This window comes from Mugil cephalus, chromosome 2, assembly GCF_022458985.1.
Source record: "Mugil cephalus isolate CIBA_MC_2020 chromosome 2, CIBA_Mcephalus_1.1, whole genome shotgun sequence".
Classification (NCBI taxonomy): Eukaryota; Metazoa; Chordata; class Actinopteri; order Mugiliformes; family Mugilidae; genus Mugil; species Mugil cephalus.
In genome coordinates, this window is record NC_061771.1 from 19,614,631 (window position 1) to 19,636,281 (window position 21,651).

At 42.7% G+C, this 21,651-nt stretch overlaps 2 protein-coding genes across 7 annotated transcripts in view; both read left to right on the forward strand.

Annotated features, from left to right (window-relative positions):
* Positions 1 to 745: 745 nt before the first annotated feature.
* LOC125004650 (suppressor of cytokine signaling 1-like) lies at positions 746 to 7,928 on the forward strand. The gene is made up of 4 exons (XM_047579439.1): positions 746 to 1,138; positions 3,089 to 3,535; positions 4,734 to 4,921; positions 5,977 to 7,928. Exons 2-4 carry the CDS (start codon positions 3,332 to 3,334, stop codon positions 6,299 to 6,301), a joined length of 717 nt encoding a protein of 238 aa, XP_047435395.1. The 5' UTR covers positions 746 to 1,138; positions 3,089 to 3,331; the 3' UTR covers positions 6,302 to 7,928.
* A 1,458-nt stretch (positions 7,929 to 9,386) lies between these two features.
* LOC125004260 (caskin-2-like) overlaps positions 9,387 to 21,651 on the forward strand; it is a 33,571-nt gene continuing 21,306 nt past the window's right edge. For 2 of the 6 annotated variants that reach the window (XM_047578743.1, XM_047578744.1), the window contains exons 1-3: positions 9,388 to 10,164; positions 18,387 to 18,438; positions 19,865 to 19,962. In XM_047578743.1, the coding sequence (XP_047434699.1) occupies positions 10,071 to 10,164; positions 18,387 to 18,438; positions 19,865 to 19,962 (244 nt within the window). In that variant the 5' untranslated portion in view covers positions 9,388 to 10,070. Of the gene's footprint in view, positions 10,165 to 18,386; positions 18,439 to 19,864; positions 19,963 to 21,651 lie in introns of all 6 variants that reach the window. The other 4 variants (XM_047578746.1, XM_047578745.1, XM_047578748.1 and 1 more) reach the window with 3 other exon arrangements.

Sequence of the window (21,651 nt, forward strand, 5' to 3'; positions counted from 1 at the left end):
CCGACACACACAAAAATGGTTTAGGAGCAGCACAATTTAGCCTCTACATTTCCCAGACCCATTGGTCTGCCCAGTTTCAATTGTGAAACTGAACTGGAAGAAGCCTGACTCACAGAGGCCTCTCCCCGCAAGCCCAGACGACCCAAGGGCCCCCACCGACAACATACTTTTACGAGACACAACAGGGCATCCTCAGAAGACCCATTTCCGTTCTATGATGAGTCACAAATGTTTTGGATGAACCACACAATACCAGGACGGTGGGCATAATGCACAAGCCTGGTCAATGTATACTTCTTACACAATTTTAAAGGAAGTCATTGACGTCATTTTGCAGATATTTGTTCCCTCTCACCCAGAGAGAGAATCAGAATCTTAATTGTCATTGTGTATTCAACAAAACAATACTTCAACAAAACTTCAAGTAGTGAAATCTTTCACATTAAAGTCAAAATTGCGATTGTGATGATGGCAGGTACGCAAACATTTGCACATAAACGACATAAAATAAATCTAAGCTACTTTCTGCTTTTGGCATGTTTGAATCTTAAGGTGCTTTTAGTGTGCAGGCTTTGTGCATCTTAGTGACATATATATATGCGTGTGTGTGCAACCACACTGTAGGATTATATACACAAACACACACACACACACACACACACACACACACACACATATATATATATATACATATATAAGCTAAGACACTGAAATAGAACATTGTACTACACACACACACACGTACTGCGCACATACACACAAAAATGCACACGCGCTGCTTGCAGATCACGTGATTTAAGGGAATTTGGTGGGTTGAAATGAAAGCGAAAGCAAAGTCGAACACCTGAGAACTCGACACTACTGGCCGCGCACGCAGACATGCGCGGCTCTCAATGTAAGCGAATGCAGGCGAGTGTCTCCGGCAGGTCTTAAGCTGATTTGTCACCGCAAAAAAAAAAAAAAAAAAAAAAAAAAAACACTATAGTGAACATAGCATCAGGTGGCGACTCCGCCTTCCTCACAAAACCGAAAGTAAGGAGACTGTTCGTATCAATCCGAGGTACGACCATCTGGAGAGAACACGCTGAGAGCCTCTCACTGCTGTTTGGACTGAAACGCGCTCTGGCTGCGACTGCAAGTAAGAAATTTGGTGTTTAACGAGTGCACAATTAACCAGTTGTTCCAAATGTTGCGATTTTCTTTTTTGCTGTTGTTTGCTCTACTGTGCTCCTCCATTTTAACTGGGACAAAATTGTTATCTAGACACTATACAAGGTAACCTGGGATGAGGATTTAAATTTAAATTAAAAAAAAAGTGTACAAATTAGATTGTCCCTTCAGTGTGGTGCAATTTTCATCACTTAACCCCAGAGTCATGAACATTTAACATCTAAACAACATCAGACTAATTCATTTGAATTTGTATTTTAACAGTTTTGTCTCCAATCTTTCTGATCTCTTTTCTGAACACTTTTTTTTTGTTTAGCTCCTGAGCGTAACACGTTCTGAACTCCAACACTTGGTTCTACAATCAGACAATCCCGATACAAGGCAGCTTTACTTCTAATTTTAGACTTTAAACTCTCACTCTGGATCAGCAGCAGGCTTCAAGATACTGCCTTGTCATTGCCCTGCTACGCCGCTCCGAATAACTGTGATTGTGAAAAACTGAAAGCCAAACCCTGTCGTCATTGTTTCATTTCAAAACTTTCAGCAAAGGGGCACAAAGCAGAAATAATTGTACAATTGTGTGCAGTGCAACATGATACGGACATACTGTCCCACGTAGAGGTGGAGTTGACTGCAGGACAGGACACAGTCTGCTTCTGTAGAGAAAGAGAAAATAAAAAAAAAAAAAAATGGAGAAAAAAAAACGGTAATGGAACAAGTTTATGTGGTTTTGGAGACATTGTTTAAGCAGCTGGATTATTACTGAGTCCGTAAGAACATAACGAGATATTTATCTGCACTCCTCGCATTTTAAGTAACATTAAACAGAATGAATAGCCAAGCAGAACAGTATACACTGTACTGCTTTTAAAATATTGTGCTTTGGTATTAATATTAAATTGCTCAGAAGCGTATGCTTTTATGTACTGTCTGCAGATGCTCTCTCGTTCTCTTTTGTTCCACGAAAACACTTAACCTCAAATATTCTCACCACACGGCGTGGAGCAAATCCTCCAGTATATAATCTGCAAATCTACAATGTTTTTTGACTCGCTTGACTGAGAAAATGAAAGTGTTCTTCTGTCATCAACTGTGTTACATCCGCCCCTCCCAGTGACTAATGACTGTAGTTTATGATCAGTCACATGACCTTTATTTCTGTCCTGGACTTGAACACAACACAACAACGGCAATATAACAATATATGGTCAAGCTACACAAACTTTACTGTTCTGATTGTGTTGTTTTAGCAAGCTGTGGTGGATTAGCTTATGTGGACTCCGTTAGCGGACATGTCAGTAGCAAACGTATGGAAGCGTTTAGCGGGAACAAAACAAAAAAGACTAGTGGTTTTTTTCGTTTTCCAAACACGGAGCAAAAAAGGGAGCAAATATTTGCCCCTTGACAAATATGTTCGTCTAGTGGTGGGATATGCAGATTAATGACTTAAGCTCTCCGTTGCGATTGTGATGTGGCATGTAATTGTTTGTGTAAGACGGAGTTTATTGACAAGTTTGGCATACAAAAGAAAAGACCACTCTGATTCTGTTAAAAAAAGAAGAGAAAAACGACTTAGTGAGTCTGAACCACAACGCTGATGCTGGTTTCAATCATCTGTGCTAATGGTAGTTTGAACAGCTCGTCGATTTGCTTTCACAATGCTCCTAATGGAAACTACTCGTCATGCCAGCGTGAGGAAGGTTGATATATAATATTTTCCTGTTCATTTAAATAAAAAGCTTCTTTATTCAGAATGTTCTTTGTTCCAGCTGAGGGATGTTTACATGAGGCATTTTTGGCCAGTTTGGACCATTGTTCTGATTACTGCCTCCAAGTCCCCAAAATAAAGAGTTATCACAGATTTAAGGTTATATGTAATGGACTGTTTTGTCTGATGGTCTGTGTTTTTGTTTTTCAGCTCCTCGGTTTTCAGCTCTAGTCCTTCAAAGATAGATGAGAGAGGACATCCAGGCTCATCTCCCCTGCCTGCACGCCATGATTCCCGTACCGAGTTTTGCTGAAAATTTGAGCATCATGGCGCCTCAGAGAGGACCAAGGAGCAGATGATCGACCAGGAGGCAAACAGTGATGGAGGATCTGACGGTGAAAAGAGGAGGAAGTGGTGCCACAGGTTATCAAGGAGAAGATTCCTCTATGTAGGATGGTCAGAGACAGTCTCGATAGAACAGTCGCATTGAGCCAAACGCAGAGCTGCACAACGGAGACACAGGAGGCTGCAGGGTCTGAACGAGCACAGAGCCCAGAGCAAGTTGATCCGGAAAGCACAGAGCCAACTGAGAGACAGCTGGATTTACAGTTTTGGAGCAAACTCAAGCGTGAGAAGGGATCTGAATCCTGGGGACAGGTTAGTGCTCAAGTTTCACTCGCTCATTTGTTTCCATTATATTTGGCGTTTACACTCAAAATCTGCAAATAAACCAGCTGCAGCAAGAGGAGTGAAAAGTAGAATATGCATGTATGAAGCTGAGCGAAGTGGTTAAAAATGGAAAGTTTGCAAACACAAAATTCGACATTCAAAATTCAATTTTATTTATATAGCGTCAAAAACAAGTTGCCTCAGGACGTTTGCATAACCTGGCCTGAAACCATATAAGATCATCAGTCACTGCACTTGATGTTATATTTGTAGTTGCGCTACCACAAATAACCCCCCGCACACAAAAACTTTAATGTAAACGTTTGTTGAGATTTGAGGTTTGTCACTGTTTGTGTTTAATCTGGTCCATGTGTTTTATTGTCAACCGTTAATGGTGCCTTCACTGTGTCAAATTCTGGAGGGAAAACAAAAAGACGTTCCCACATTAAAAACCCTTCCTGTTGATACAGTGTCAACTCCAGAGAGCAAATAAATGTTATCAGTGGACATTGAACCTCAGCTCTGGTTCACTGTTTCATAGAGCAACTACACTGGTGGTGTAAAAAAACAAAAAAACAAAAACAAAGAATAAAACGTGGAAAATAAAAATTTGTGTTGTTCAGTCAGTGAAGCTTTTTTTTTTCTCTCAGTTGTGATTTCATAAACATGACTTCAAATAATTTTTCCTTTGTCTCTCAACGGAGTTGGGTTTTTTTGTGTGTGTTTACCGGTGTGCTGTGCTGTTTTGTCCGTGACAGATGTTCAGATGCACCATCAGTCTTTAGAGGAACCGAAACTAATTGACACTTATTACATTTTTAGCCTTTTAAATTACAGCCTCGATGTCTGAGGGCGAAAAAAAAACAAGTCTGACATTCACTTGATTTTCTGGATTCCCAAGCAATGGAAACAAGTACGTCTGTAATTAAATGGAAAAAAAAAAAAAAAGCCCGCAGTCTCCTGAAAACTGTTTTATTCTAGTGTGTAACAAGATCATGTTCAGTTGAGTTCAGATCTAAAAACATCTTTGATACGAAGGAACAAGTTGAAATAGACACCATCAACAGGCACAAAAACCTGACGCACAACATACGATTCGCCCGAAAGGATTCACACATTTTTCCAATTATAATTATAGATCAGGTATATGGTGACTAATTATTTCTGTTTCTTTTTCGGCTGTAAGGCTGGGAATGGAGCCAACGCTGACAACTTCCCAACACACCTCCGTCCATTCAGTAGCCAAGCGGAGTATGAGCTAGTGAAGCACACGTACCAGCAGCTCCAACACAGCGGCTTCTACTGGGGGCCGATGGCCATGGAGGAGGCACATGACATACTCTCACGTGCACCGCTGGGAACCTTCCTCATCAGGTAATCTGCCTACTTATCTGCCCTGCGTGTATTCTATATTAAACGTAACCTAGTGCTGTTTATAAATACACATTATTATTATTATTATTATTATTATCACTTTGGATTCAGTAGAGGGTTTGCATTGTTTTCACTGCCGCCCCCCCTGAGTCTCAACAACGTGGTGAAATGTGTCAGTAAATACAGCGAGACTGCGGAAAAATGTGGATTATCAGATCAAATTAAGGACAATTGGACTCAACGATGATCCACACGAACTAGTGTGAATTTGGAAACGTGGACTAGCTTCAGTTTCAGTTTGTTTCAGTTCGTTGATAAATGTAGCTAAATATAAGATGCTAACGCTAAGAGCTTTACTAAGAAGTAACATTAGCCAGGCGATACAGCCCTCCAGAACGTAACTTAAGAAGTAACTTAAGTTACGACTGCATCAAAAAAAAAAATACAGCGTAAATTAATATATAACCTGATGCTAAATGTGAACCACAACACCAGGTTTCAGTGCCTGGACTCCAATTGTTTCTTGGAAATGCAGTGACGCATTTACTTCTCTTTTGTAAAAATATATCTCTGACTGGTTTTCAAATCTCTTGGTTCAGTCAGTCGCACAACAGCTCGTCACCTGCTTTTTAAAATTAATTTTACAATTTAGACGCTACCAAAGCCTACGTTTCAAACTAATGCTGCTAATCTCCATGTTCAACTGTCACCTTTTGCCACTCAGTGGCCGTAACCATGGAGACTTTGCTAACTGTGACGTACCCTCTATATTAAGCCATCACTTATCCTTTTACTAAAATATGTTAGATTCGTGTTAATGTGTATTTGTTAAAGCCGTTAAAGCTCACCCAGTTCATTTTATTGAATTTACACCGCACATTCTTCTTCTTATTATTATTATTACTGATAATGTTTTATTATTAGTTTAACTTCCTCGTATCATATGTTGTCGTCCTGAACTGTGTCCTGCTGCACGGAGCAGGATGTCCGATTAAAAACATCACACAACTAGAATAAATGGCATGACGTGACGATATGTCGGTGTGCTGTTGCAGGGACAGCGGGCAGACAGATGTTTTCTTCACTCTGAGTTACCAAAGCGAAGACGGCCCCACGAGCGTTCGCATCCAGCTCAACAACCTGCACTTCAGTCTGTATGGAAGCAACAGAACTTTTGAGTCGCTCTTTGCTCTGCTCACTTACTACACCAGCTCAGCCTGCAAACTGACAGTGCCCTATCGCAGGCAGCGCCCGGAGCGGCTGAAGCAGATGTGCCGGAGGGCTTTTGTGCGCGCCTACGGAGCAGAGAATATAAGCACCGTACCTGAACACAGCCCTCAAATTAGAGTCTACATTAATGCGTACCCGTACTGTATATAGCGTATCAAGATGCTGCGGCATGTCATTTTGGGTTATTATAAGTTAAAAAAATGTTAATGTATTTGTGTTTTATAAATAACACACATCTTTTTTTTTTGTATTATAAACACAACACCTATGGCTTGTTAGTATTTAATTTGCAACATGTTCAACATCATTTGCACAGATTTTCAAAAATGTCTCGCAGATAAAAATCTGCATCTATATTTTTATATGAGGAGGATATTTTCTACCAGTCCCGTATGAACCACTCTTCTGACTTGTGTGAGCGTGACGGTCAGTGAGATCTATCAAAAATGTAAAAAACCTGCTACATGTTAAAACTGCATTACCTCATGTCTTGCCATGGGGGAGGCCAGATGAACATTAGATGTTAAAACAGCAACGCTGAAAAAACGGTTGTGGTAGCTCTGAAGTGATGTTCTCTACATCTTCTAGTGTCTCTGTTCTCACTCTGTTTTGTACGGACTTCAAAAGTGACCATAAGTGCAATTATGTTTTCAGTCTGGGAGTTAATTATCTGTTTAACTCATGATAAAAATCTTGTTATAATTGGCTTAACTGTCTAGTAATGTTGGGGGAGAAAAAACAAAAAAAAAACATCCTTTTTGCAGAAAAATGGGGCGGATAGCCAATGTTTATTGTAAAACAAAAGCAACAGGAACTTGACATGAGTTATAGATAAATGACACATTACATGTTATATATGTATATAGCTGATCTGTCCATCCCTCATGCAGTATTTTGTTAACGATGATACCAGGATTGCTCATGTATATGCCTTTCTGAATACGAGAAATGTGAGGGAGATCACTTAGGTTAAATGAAGGTATCAAAGCGCTGTCGTACTGGCAGGTATTTGGCCTGTTAATATGATAAATTGAAAGGGCAGTCGAGTTAGGGATTATTATATGATTTATGATTATGGGTGATTTTTATTAAAAGTAGTTATTTGATTCAAACACTTGAAATCCATTTACATGTGTAATCAGTCTGTTCAGTCCTGTGGTACTTCTGCTTCTACTTGAACGTGTGATGCTTTCTGATACGTTGTTTTTTCATGTTCATCGAAAGTTGAAAGTATTTTGCTTGCAAAATAAAATCCATGTGAAACTAATGTTTAATTACTGACCAGACAATGTGAGGCCAGCACTTGGACTTTGAGGGATCCCAGAAGCAGCTATAATACCTGTGTGGTTTTAGGGGTTGTTCTGTCCGCTGGCCTCTTTGGTTCAGACTCAGGTCCTGCTCACACCTGGAACCAACATCTGTCCTGAGTTTTCCCATCACGAGTATGATGTGTGACAGGTGTGAATACACCCTGGGCGCATCTAGGATACATTTAGGATCCGATTTGCTGTAAACACCCAATGCGTCCGGGGTCACATACAGGACCAGCTTTGCATCATTTATTGTGAAAAAACAAAAAAAAAAAAAAAAAACACAGACATAAATCATCAGGTGAAAAACAAAAGGGCTGTGAGAAAAGTGTGTTCATTAGAAATGAAAGCTCCCTAAAAAGTATCGTTTCAAACTCAAAACCTTATTCAACTAATTAAAATGATGAATATGGGTTGATGTAAACTATTATTTTCTCAATAAAGATCAGTATTTCCATTTACCTGAAGGCTGTTACTGGAGATTTTTATTTCACTGCTGCAAACAGCACTGCAGTCATCGGAGTTTGCTTTGTTGTCAATTCACACCACACGGAGAGGATTGAAATTGTGTTACTCGAACGCTATATATATAAAAATATATATATTATAAAAATATAAACATCTGAGTTTAAAAACGTGTCTATGAATATAAAAAGGAATAACAGATTGAAGTGACATAACAGATTACACAGATTAAAAAGTCATGTACATTGCTGTACTCTTGGAAGCTCCCAGGATTCGTTTTAATCTGATCTTTGCGTGGGTCACTAAAAACATCATGACGAGAAGCAGCAAATAAATAAAAACTTATTCAACCTTTCAGTGAGTGAGCTTGTTCCAAAATTTGTCTCATATCCCCAAGTCTCCATGCCGTGATGCACGCACAAAAATCAACAATATTCTACTGCGCAACAAATGATGTTGGTGTTTATTTGCAATACAGAAACTGGAGACTGGATCCTTGGTGCTGGCTTGAGATGCATGTGGAGATTTACCTTAGACGAACTTTATAATTGGTATCAGATCACAAAGTACGCATGTTAAGACCATATCTGAGCAAGGCGTGATACATCTCAACATTGTTGCATTGTGGGACACAGTAAACAATGACCTTCTAAGCTCCAAACCGGTTTGTGCTGTATTGACGCTACTTACAGTTACCTTGGCTTTGTGGTATGGAGACACGCCTGTTTTAAGTGATTATTAATTGCATATACTCAAATACATCTATGGAAATCCCATCCTGTGTGTTTTGCAGACTCACCTCTCTTTAAATGGGATAAATGCGTTGTGTAGGTACACAAAGCAAGGACGGAGCATGCTCACACCCACAGTTTAGTATCTATTCCGTCATCTGTTCTAGTTCCCGTCCTAAATCTGACTGGCATTGGCCCCTTTTTAGTCTAAATTAGCCCTGCACCAGGGACTCACACATACACACACTTTTTTTGTCCAGTCCTCAAATTATCTCTGTCTCATTAACCTTAAACTTGTTGATTTTAGAGCATCAATACTTACACACATAATGAGGCAAAGGAGGTTTGGTGGCGCAGCACATTTAAACACCCCTGCATGTCCCACTGCTTTTTATTAAAGGGTCATAGGGAACGATACATAAGTGATATAAAGAGGCACATTAAGCCACATTAAGCTACTAGTCAAAAGTTTGGACACACCTAATAAGACAGTGTGTCCAGACTTTTGACTGATAGGTTATGTCCTCGGGTTTTAAAAGAGACAGGGCCAAATTTAAATTCATAATAACTGGGTTTGAGTGGCCAGTGTTGTGCCTTTATCTTAATCTTTATTTAAACAACGACCGTGCTCGTCATTAAATGTGATTTAATTTGATGCGGTGTCTATTTACATCGAGAGTCTTGTGCGCCCGCGCAGTCCAGGACTCCCACTGTCCCGCGCTCATGGGTGCACCTCTTGCACGCGACAGAGAGCATTATTATTACGGCGTTAAACGACCTCCCGTGACCTCTCACGCTCTGACACGCGCGCAGACCGGGGTTGCTACAACTGGAGTGGCGCGCGCGCAAGTAGTTCTTGTTTATGTAATGCCACAATTATGCGACTGAATGCTTGTGGCTATATGTGTGTTGCGCGCGCGCGCATCGGATCTGGTGCGAGCTGGTCCAGCGCCGCGGCGGCGACCACGCGGCCACACGTTCAACATCAGCGAGCGCTGCTCTGCAGATTGAGGGCTCCGGTGTCGCGGGCTTGACCCACCGTTGGGGAGGGCGCTCGAGCTCCACCATTTTCACGCACGGCACGCACGTAGACCCGGTGAAGTCGTCACGCGATAGAATCCGTGTGGAATCTGTCGCGAGTTCCCTGCGCGGCTGGAGAGCTATCCCGACAGCGCGCGCGTGGTCCGGTCGGTGGTCGCTGTGGGTCGGCGGTGCTGCGTGGAGGGGAGGCGGAGAGGGACCTGCGCTGGACTCCTGGCCGAATCGGAGCATCCCAGTCCGGGCAGTGTCCATCCCTCCTCGCCTCAGCTCCAGCGGGAGGCCGGGAGCGGCGGCAGGATGTAGCAGCGGATTAACGGAGGAGAGAGGGGCGCTCAGAGGAAGAGAGCGGGGCCGAGGCGGGACGCAGGGGACATGGGGAAGGACCAGGAGCTGCTCCAGGCCGTGAAGACCGAGGACTTGCTGACAGCTCAGCGGCTTCTACAGAGACCACGGCCGGGAAAAGCCAGTCAGTATTCGCCCTCATGTCTCTGACACACACGCGCGCGCGCACGCACACACACACACACACACATACACAAGCTGTCATCATCAGGTCAGGACAGTGCAGGCTAAATCTGATGTGATGCCATTTAGCCCAAATGGTGCACTATGTGGTTTGTTTTTTTGAGTGTGTGTGTGCGTGTGTGTGTGTGCACGCGCTCCCTCCCGCGTGCATGTGCGTGTGTGAGTGTGTGATTAGCCTACGTGTGTGTTTGTACTATGACGTTGAGTGTGTGATAGTGATGACGTTGCACATGTGTGAGCAGAAGCGTCAAAGGATGTTAGAAATTAGGAATGCTTGTCACCCCGTTTCCCACAATTTGTGTGCTTGTGTCTGCATGAATGCACAAAATGCACACCAGAGACACTGTGTGTGTGTGTGTGTGTGTGTGTGTGTGTGTGTGTGTGTGTGTGAGGGAGGGAGGGATGTGATGGAAGTACAGAAAGGTCCTACACTGCTCTCGGGACAGGGGGGATTATTGGTGTGTGAAGACGCCAGATGTTAGGGGTAATAATGCGATGATTGTAAGTGTACACGTGCCGACGTGTGGACGCACGCACATATGGGGCGTTCGAAACGTGCACACGCGCAGGCACCTAACATGGAGTCAGCTGGGACTTGAGGTGATAATTAGATTTCAATTACAGCCTTGGAACTGCTCTCCTCCCCTCCCGTTTCTCCTCAAGACCCCCCCTCGATTCCTCTCCTCTGAATTTCACGTCTTCTTCGTCCTCCGTTTGCCCGCGTTCATCTTTTCTGGCTTCCTCCTCTCTCCGGTCTTCTCCTCTTCCCCTCACTCCTCTTCTCGTGCTCTTCTTTCCTCTTTTCCCACCCCCTTACGATTTCACCTTTCATCTTCCCTCCGCTGACCATCTCTGATGTCCCCTCCCCTCCCGTCCTGCCCTCCACTCCACTCTCGTCTCCTCTGGTGTGTGCGTGTTTGTCTCTGAACATTCCAGCAGTGCCACGGAAAAGAAAAACGCTTCTCCTCAAACGCCAGAACGGATCAGCTCCCGAGTGCTCAGTCCACTGCGCACTGACAAAGAGAAAGGGGGGAGGCGGACGGACGGTGAGGGAGGTAAAAGGGTGAGGAGGAGGGCTAGCGTGGAGCGCTGGACAGAAGGAGTGACAAACTGAGATATGGCTGCAGCAGGGAGGTAAAGAGTCAGAGGAAGCCTCCGGGGCGGAGGTTAAATGTGGCAAAGCTTTGTGTGAATCCAGGTTTATGTTTGAATAATTAAACAGGAAGCCAGGTTTCTCTGCTGGAGGTTGTTGCATGCACAAACACACACACACACACACACACCGAAACACTTCTAACACACACAACTACAGGCAAGCATGCATGGGGAACACACACGACACGTAGGGTGTTAGTCATGTGCACAAGTGCTTTTGTATTATTAATAGTATGCTAATGGGGCCGAGAGCAGCAGTGTGGCAGGTTAGGAGGAGCTGCTGTGATGGTGGTTTGCTCTGTCAAAATGTCACAAAGCCATGAAGGAGATGAAAGAAGCTGACAGTGAGGACAGGCCACTTCACTACACATCCCTCATTGGACACTGTGAGACAGCGGCGCTGTTGTTGGAACCAACGGAGGAGAGCGCACAAAACTCAAGTTTCATTTTTTACTCTAAAAACTAGAGACATGTTGATCATTTTTGTCAATGAAAGTGAGAAGCTGCTGAATACGTTGCACGTGGGACCAATAGGTGTCGTCTCTGATCAACAGAACCAGGGACGTCCCATTCAATGCCCCCTGATAAAATAACAACTTTTCTACATTACGCTTCGTGGATCTAGGTCCTAATACGATCTCAAATAAACAAAATTTCCCCCCGCCCCCCGGGGATTCATGAAGGGTTTTCTTATCGTCTTTGTATTCTCCTAGATCACATGCGCCCCAATACCGATCTCTTGATAAAGATGAACAAAACAGACCTTTATATTCCTCTATGTAAACGCACTTATTTTCACTTCCTGGTTCACTGAAGAGGAAACATTCAAATGTGGGGGTCTCACCTGCGCAAAAATACACCTGCATCCGTTCTGATATCAATATCTGCTGAGAGAAACTCTAGTAAAAGCTCAAATTTATTAGTCAGGCCCTAAAACTTTGTGGAGTTTTGTGCTATGCTCAAGCTACAACACATCTTCAAAGGAAACTAGCAACATGAAGTGACAAGCTGATGTCTGACACTTGTTGCTACATGGCTGGATTCAACATTTTTGATGCTACAACCAAACATTTGTGCGTGTGTCACTCCCTGTGTCGTCCCTATCGGTGTCCGTATAAGGGCCGGTCGAGGTCCAGCCACGCCTGAGCTTTTGTAGTTATTATTTTAGGTCTGCCATAAACCTTAAACCAAAACGTGTTAATGGCTGGCATCAAAGCTGCTAAAAATCCCAGAAGAAGAAAAATTTAATTGAAAATGAAGTTAGTCCGTAAATACAACTCAAGACAGAGTCAAGATGGAAAATGTTACAGAGATGGTTACAGAGCCTTATTTATTGAACTTAACACAGTCACGATCCAGGAGAATAAAATAAAAAAGCCAAAAAAAGCCCTCGTGAATCTCCAGGGAAGGACATTTTGTTGACATCTGAGGTCGGATCAGGACTCAAATTGGCCGATACTCAATATTAAAAGAGCGGCATTGGAATTGGGGGGCAAAAAAGCTTACCTCACTTAGCACCTGAGTGACACTCCAACGGAGACTCTGCGACAGCGGAATTCAAGCTTTTGACACATAGTGTGAAATCACCATTACGGCCATTACACACCGAGCTGATGGCGGGTTGTTTACGGCGTCTGGTTGTCCGGCACGTCCTGTGCTGACCTCTCAGACCTCTGTTGGCAACTTCTTGGCCTATTCAGCATTTTAAACCAGCCGCAGAACCAGTACGTGAGAGAGATCGCCCTGATTATCTGATCAAATTAGAGAACCCGTACACAAAAAGACAAACAGAAGTAAACCAAACCACAAAGCACAAGCAACACACACAGAGTTCGCGCAGAAGGCTTTTCATGTTTTAAATCTTCATCTCAACATCTAAACATTCAAATGCACAAGTCTTTTCACAAAAGCACCATCTTCTACGATAAATAAACTATGACAAGCTAATCAGCAGGATTTATTGGAGGCCAGATCCGTACAATGGTTTTTGGTGAAGTTGTTTGGTGCGTCCGTACCTTCAGGTTGTTGGTTTTTCCCAGCCTTCTTTACTTGGAGAGGGGAGCTGTATTCCTGTTAAGACTCATTAAATCACACGGGAATCCGGTGGTGGTTTAAACTGTGGTTTGAACAGTCGACATCCATTTAGAAACGCCTGTCAGCTATGTGTGTTTTGAGAAGCCACTGACTGACTGAAGTTAATTGCCTTATTAATATTTTTGGCAGTAGCTGCCCTTTCCCAAACACTTTACAAGGGCATCTTCCCAAATGGTTTTGTGTAACAAACCATCTGGCGCGTCAGGTTGCAGCAAGGTTACAAACTTCTCTCTGTCATGTTTCCATTTAACGCGTTAAGACCTGAACATCTACTCACAAAAAAAGGTTGGGGTATTTGATTTACCGTAACTCACCAATGGACAAAATTCAACGTGTGGTTAAACACTGGGAAGCTGCACTTTCTGGGGGAAAAAAAAATGCCGCCATTACAGTAATGTTGACGTTAGTTACACCCTTGAGGTGTTACAAAGGTCTTCCCGGCAAAAGCACAACTTTCCAGTGTTCAACCACACACTTGTCAGTATTGCAAACCATTTCAGTTACAGTTATTCAAAAAACAGAAGATTTAACGTGCCACCGACAACAAAGTCGGTTCTAAAGGGTTATTAACGGTAAGAAAATCCCCAAAGGATTTTTCCTTTCCTTTCCCAGCAGGATCTCTAGACGAGAGAAAGTTTATCCTACCATAACAAACCCACATTCACACAAAACGAATCTGTAAAATCAAAGCTAAACTTGAAACAGCTTCAGCCCCCCTGGCAGAATATTTTTAGAAGGTGTAAGTTATGTAAAGGGTTTAAGGATAAGGCTGGTTTTATTCTTCTTTTTGTCGATAAGTACCACATAAGGCCAAATATTCGAGGGGCGGTTTTTATTCACACTGAAGACACATTAAAAATGGCCACAGATGTATACCTTCAGTACTTAAAAAACAAATTTCCTAAAACAGCTGGTCACCGTAGTCTACGACAAGTCATTTTGGGACTATTTCCACTGGCGGATTAATACACATTTTTCAGGAACTACAACCTTGTAAGTGGAGTCGACTCAAAATAAACAACAGAGGTTATGTTAATCCGAACAAAGGGACACGTCATCCGGGGCGGCAGTCAAAGCTGCATTGATGTGTCGTGAATCAAATCGAGGTCTGTGGTGCAGAGAAACAAGCTTTTCAGATTTTCTGTGAGAAACTTAGAGATTATTTTTTACCGCCATTGCTGCCCTCTTGGTTTGTTGTTGCCTTTTTTTGAGTGGACGCCAAGTCTCATTTTAAAATAAATGCCACTAAAAATCTGGGCGTTCTCGTTAAAAGTTTGGCCTGTTTCTGCACTCTTAGGCAATGCTTCCTTATCTCGGGCTCAGTTGAAATAAAGCTCTTTATCTTAGAGAGATGAGAACATCCTTATCATAATGGCATCGCTGATTCACTGCAATGGCCTTTATCAGTGATCTTTTTTATTTTTTATTTGCACGGTTTATAGCTGTCTGTAAAAGACTGTATAAAGTATAAAGGTCTGGTAATCTTAGTTTCATTTACCAACTACCTATAGGAGGATGTAATGAATGAGTAGCTAAGGATTCACTCCAGGAAACAGATCAACTTGAAACCTAACCACTAGAAAATAAGCTAAGCCAAAAATGGCAAAGAATTTGCACTGAACACTAACGACCACTATGTTTCCTGCGATTAGATAATATTTTACCTCTCTTAATAGAAAGGTATTGGTGATGATTTGAGAAGGTGATGGTCCCTCTCAAGATCCCTGCTACATATTCAGGTTTTAAAACACCACAAAACGACATTTGACATTAATCACTCTCGAGGCTCCGCTGATGGTTTACCTGCGAGGCTTCGCCGCCCGCAGCAACTCCAGCATTTACTCCGCGTGGCAGCACCTTCGTGGGGCTAAACTGGGTCATCAGCTGGGGAGCAGCAGTCATTGTTTCCCCCCTTTGACCCCAGTACAAAAGTCTAATAGATCTCATTTCAACATTTCAGTTCTTGTTACAGAATTTTAATAGTGCGGTCAAAGTAATTAACCCATTTTAAGTGATATTGACCTAATGTGTGTTCAGGGGTTTTCTTAATATGTGAAGAACTACGCTACACGATAGGCACTGGTCAGATGATGTTCTTCTGCACTAAAAAGTGACTCTGTTGGCGATAATTTGGGGTGATCGGGCATCACATTCATTTCAGTTCTATCTGGTCCTTTATAAGTGGAACTCATTGAGATACTGAAGTAAGTTTGTTCAACCCTGATGTTATTTTAATTTCTATATTTATTTAAGTGGAAAAAGACATAAGAAATGAAGCACTGAATCCAAACTTTTCAACTTTAGCGTAATATTGCATATAGAATGGTAGGCAGAGAACAGAAGTGATTAGACACTGTCCCATTGTAAAATTATAGGAAGGTAGCTTAGAAGTTTTCAGAGCCGCCTGAGAAAATTGAGAAATTTCATTTTCTGTGCCCAAAAGTTAAATTCCTATGGCCATCTCTTCCGTATGGTCCCAGGTAATAAAACTTTAGGGTTCATGCAAAGGTGGACCTTGAAGACCACATCTGCTCCTGATTTGACCTGAGAATGTTTCCTTGATCTTCGCTGATTGACTGGATGAAAACCACATGCTTCTAAACCTCACCGATGGACACGGGGGAAGCAATTTAAAACGTCTCCTCAGGTTACCAAATACGGTTCCTCGCCCCATGAAGTCCTTGTCTTGTCCCAGTCTGTCACAGGTCTTACGCACTCACATGTGCATCTTTAATTGAGAGTCGCCAATTAACCTAATGAGCATGCCTTGTCTGTGGGAGGAAGCCAAAAAAAAAAACCCACAACACTCAAACTCCACACATTCATTATCTCCCACAGAACGTAGCTTTGAACCCCCCCGAGGGTTCGCCGTGACCCATCGGTGCTAACCGCTGCACCACCGTGCCGCCCTCACTTCAGCATATGTGTGTGCAATGGTCTGAAAACGAAAAGAGAGAGAACGTCGGTGCCGGCATTTGTTTAAGGCCACGTTTTGAGCTGAAACTCTAAATGCGTGGTGACAGTCAGAGGTGAGGGAAAACGGGACACAGGACATCTCTGTAATGAGAACCCTGGAGAACCCCTCCGCTTCACCTCTCCTGAGGTTTTGGGAATCGCCGCTGATATATTCAATGTCGCCTTCTCCGGCCAGAAGTCACCGTTTTTAAAGCTATTCCCCCCTTAAGATGGAACAAGTGAAAGACTGGATCTCGTGTCCGTAGATGTAGTAAGTGTAGTTGCAATTTGGCGGGGAAAGGAGTTGCCGCGAAATAATATCATGGTAATCCCTGCCAAGTGATTGACAGTCTGTGAGAACGGCACTGTGAGGAGTTACCACGGCAACCGAGGGGGGTGGGGGGAGAGGCGGTTGGGGAGGGGGTTTGGTTGGGTTGCAGCGTTATGCCTAAAATTATCATAAATAATGTGAACCGTGCTCCAAAGACACCATGAGAGAAACATTATGGTAATGCTCGCAAATGAGAAGTTCATGTCAGGGGAGGAAAGTACACAAAAAAAAAAAAATGCAACAAATTCAGATAATTGACTCAGACAGAAGGTTATAAGTGAGTCCGTGTACCGTACATCCGTATAACTTGATAGAGTGAAACTTGATCAATAAAGAGAGTGTGAGCTGACCTATGCAGTCCTGGGGGGTGGGGGCTCAGTGATAGTCTGATGGTGACACAGATATCTGCGCTCATTGATTCATCATCTGGGTGGCGGGTTGGGGGGGGGCGGTTCTTATTTTTAATCCAAGATAGACGGGGGGAGGGGGGGGGGGCCTACACGTGCACGTACACAGCTGCAGAGTGTAAACACAAGCGGCAGAGCCACCAATCAGCTCGCGCTCTTTAGCAAATTACAGGGAAAATTAGAGTGTGAGAGCAGGATGAAGGGATGAAGTGCAGATAGAGCCGCGGGGAGAGGGAGAAGCTTTTCCCCAGATTACAGAACAGCTACAGATTACGGCCTGTGGATTATGATGGTTTGACCGAACACACACACACACACACACACACACAAAAAAGAAAAAGTAGAGGCAGAGAGACAAACAAGCTGCTTTTTCTGTCTCCTTTTCAGAGAGTTTGTTGGTTTTTTGTGAGTGTTTGCTTCCTATTTCGTCCGCTGCCTCCATCCGTCCGATGCTGCTGTCAGAGATTAATGTTGCCTCTCATCCACGCGCATGATGCATTAATTAACAGACAGGAAATTAATCAGCCGTTTCTAAAAACCATCTTCATTCTTAGCAAGTATTTTGTCATGTAATGAAATGGAATATCTTTAGGAATTGTGTTACTGTAACTTTCCTGCTGAAATGTTGATTCATGCAAATTCTAACATGAGATTAAATAAGATGTCTGCATGCACCGTGGTGGTGGGATATTTTTGGTAAAATCTTGCTCCACTCACATGCATCGGCAAACAGATAAAGAAGGTCTTTGGTATGAGAATAATTTTTTGGCAAACTCAACGTGTGATCCAAATTTAAACCAAAAGGAGAGGCCACATCTGAAGCTGCTATCAACCTCAAATTAATAACCTTTTTATACATGAGCAAAGATTAACAAGGAAAGTTAATTATCTAAATAATTGCCCAAGAGTCACATGTAATGACCCATATCCTGCATGTTATTTGTTTAATTTGTGGCTTTATTAGAGGCTGTGCGCTCTGCTCTTTTATAAATTCACGTTGAGTTTCCCAGAATTACTTTTCTCGTGTTCATTTCCGTGTCACTTCTCCTTAACCTTTTATTCAGGTAGCTTCAACTCCGCCGGTGGTGAATGAATCATCAGGACGAGCACGGGACAGGAGACAGGAGACATTCATAATTGAATTGAAGTTTAAATTTAGACTGTTTTTTAAATGAGTTTGCTCTTATTAGTTTTTTGTTTTGTTTTGTTTTTTTTTGTCAGAGCTCCTCGGAGCAGCAAAGCGGGTGAACGTCAACATCCAGGATGCAGATGGGTGAGGAAAAACCACTCAGATTTTTTAGCTTTTTTTTTTTTCTAAAGGCTTAAAATAAAAGCTTATTAATGACATCACATTGTTGCTACACAGTTGAATTAACATTAGATCTGACCTGCTCAGATTTTCTCAGATTTGTGTCCTGGATCCTGGAGTTTGTGTGTCTACAAGATATTTAAAAATATTAGAAAAACTGTAAACATGTAAAGTTGTATTTTTTTCCCCAGATAAAATAATGAATGGGGAAAATAAAACAGGTAATATCAGGGAGAATATTTGTATGAAAGGTCGTTATTATAAGTAATAACTTATTCATTTGGAAGTAAAATCTGTGACCATGTCTTAACCTCCTGAGACCCTGCGTCCTCATATGAGGACGTTATGTCAACAAACGTTATTTGTTGCAGCTTGTTCTGCTTTATTTAGACCTGTTTACTCCATTTACTGGTAGCGAAGGGTCAATACACTTGCTTATTTATGCTTATTTAACTTTTCTAATTTAATATGACATGAAAATTTAACAAATTCACAGGTACTCGTTTGAGGACGTTGGGATTTCATCGTTTCCAAACCTGCTTTTGCATTAAAATAAGCAGTTTTATAGTTTGGTTACACATTAGTGACTTAAATTGTAATATGCAGTGAAATAATCCCTGTGTCCACATCCAGTTTAAAGATGATACTTATTTTTTTATACTTCCTACTGATCCCAAATACCTAAAGATCTTAATCTTAATTTAAAGAAATTAAGAAGCATCCCAAAAGAATGCTTGACCATTCGAAGACTTCTGGATTCACATGAAATAACGCTCAATTTATCTAAGAGGCTCTAAGATCCTTCTACTGCTACAACACGCGCGCATTATCTCCTGCTTTGAAAGATGCCGTCGCCTGAAGAGTCTGTAATCATCATCTCAAAGCCAAAGCCAACATTTCATAGCTCTTAATTTGCTCGGAAATGTTCCGTTATCAACCCATGAACGTTTCAAATAGGAACGGCGGCTATATTTAGACTCGCGATTGGTTAAGCTTTTTTGTGCGCACATGCTTGGCTTCCTCACAACTCGGTTCCATTTGGTATCATCAGATAACAAATATCGTTGTATTATGTTGATTGGAATCAGATAATTGGACTCAACTCCCTGCTGATGAGTCACTGCGTTGACTCCAGGGCTCGGCTCTTGTAGTCACCAGGGATCCATTAGACGCTCACACACACGGACGTCCTGTGTGCGCGCTCGACTCCGGGGTAGAGAGATTGCTTATTAATGGAAGTAGGTCATTTCCCCCCCTCCCGTGGCCCACACAGAGCTGAGGGGCGGAGCAGCTGTACACTGAAGATTAATTCAGCAAAGTTATGCTCAGGTTTTACACTGTATACATATGAATATGTGTATTTTTATACATAATCTGTGTCTGTGTGAAGGCTGTCGCCGCTGCACCACGCCGCTCTGAGCGGCAACAAGGAGCTGATCTCTCTGCTCTTGGAGGCGCAGGCAGCAGTGGATATCAAAGACAATAAAGGTAAAATGTTTCCACAAAACACACACACACACACAACAAAACTAAAGACTGTCCAGAAAAATAAAGAAAAAAGAAAAACATTTTCCGGATTACCCTGTGCCACACATAGCACCAGTTCATCTAATAAAACATTTTCTCTGTGTCGTATATTCAAGGGAAGCGTCAGATTTGTTTGCACAGTAAACAATAGAAAATAGAGGAGGCTGCAGGACTGGGATCCAAGTGGGACCAGAGCTGTAAATATCTCCATCCCGCATTGGCAGAATCTAGCAGAAACGGAGGGAAAATCTCAGGGCAGATGGGAGTCGTAATCCCTCCAGGATGTAGGCCTACTGTCGCGGCTGCACTGCAAGTCAGTTGTGTCTAGTTTGTCTGTGAACGGAGGCAATCACCTGGCAGGCGTCTGTACTAGGTGGTCCTCAGTGAGCGACGGGGAAACCTCAAATCACTGGCTGTGTCGTGAACGAAGGCTCACAATAAACACTGGAAACCTTGGCTTTATGCGCAAACACAATGCACCGATCTGGGAGTCAAGTCTTAAACTTCCAGAACAAATATCTTTATTTCAACAGTGCATCAAATTACTGTTTGCACGTGAAAGTGGTAAACAGACAGCGGCTCAACGGTTTCGCTGCAGACATTTAGTGTATTTGCATTCTCAGTAGGAATTTACCTACCCTGCGACAAAACAGCAGACGCACAACGTTAGCGACAATCTGGTGAAGAGACGTGTTTTTATCTCAGGAGGTGGTGCAGACCAAAAACAGAGATAAAAAATGGGAGAGGGGGACTTGAGGCCTGCTTTCACCTGGAAACGAGAAGAATGAAAGTGGCGGTCATTGTTTTCTTAGTCATTTGTTATCATTTGAATATAATCACATTGGACCCCAGTAGGACATTCTGTTCAATTTACTTCCAGTCCTAAAATAGTGAGACATTCAATCATCTGTCAACATAGTCCACTGCCCGTCCATTTTCTACGCATCCATTAATCAGTCAGCTGAACTATTGAATCTTATTGTTGAAGGACACAGAGATAATTTCAAGTTTAATGTTTAATCCTCGGCCAGCAAGAAGTTTGGAAATGTGCTTGTGCACAGTGCCAGCTTCGGTTCACTGACCCAGACATCCTGTTAGTCCGCGCTTCTGGACTTAACGTCCCGTCCAAAGACATCACGAGGAAGTGAAGCAAGCGAGCTGCGTAGTCGTTTCTGCCAACACACACTCCCTGTTATTATTGAGGGTATTTCCCACATTTCTACAGAGACTTCATTTGTGATCCGCGGTGCTCGTACCGGTTAATATATTGTGTCAGCTTTGTCTAAACACCATTAACAGTTTAAACTGGGAAACTAGGAAAAGCACGACTGCCTCCCTGATAAGAACACTATTTATAAAATACACATGGGACGTGTCATTTCATTTCAATTTGCCTTCCCTTCCGGCGCCCTAACAAAACAACCACCCCTTTACAGAGGCCGTGTCCAACCCCGGAGTTGTTCTTTCTCTGGTACAGACGGGATAAAGTTCACACTTCTCACTAAAACGTCTTTGTGGTGGCGTGAAAGCAATTTGCCGTCACATCTCTTCCTATATCGAAGCTTTAGCTTCTCTGACTCCTGCAGCTGCTGTGGCTCTTTGTGCAGCCAGCACCTCCCCTCTGAGTCAGGACTCTCTCATGCCAGCAGA

What these genes read in the sequence shown, in the direction of transcription:
- LOC125004650 (XM_047579439.1), top strand. Translation starts at nt 3,332, where the DNA reads ATGGTCAGAGACAGTCTCGATAGAACAGTCGCATTGAGCCAAACGCAG. An exon ending in GATCTGAATCCTGGGGACAG is followed by an intron (nt 3,536 to 4,733) that starts GTTAGTGCTCAA and finishes TTCGGCTGTAAG; the next exon opens with GCTGGGAATGGAGCCAACGC. An exon ending in CTGGGAACCTTCCTCATCAG is followed by an intron (nt 4,922 to 5,976) that starts GTAATCTGCCTA and finishes GTGCTGTTGCAG; the next exon opens with GGACAGCGGGCAGACAGATG.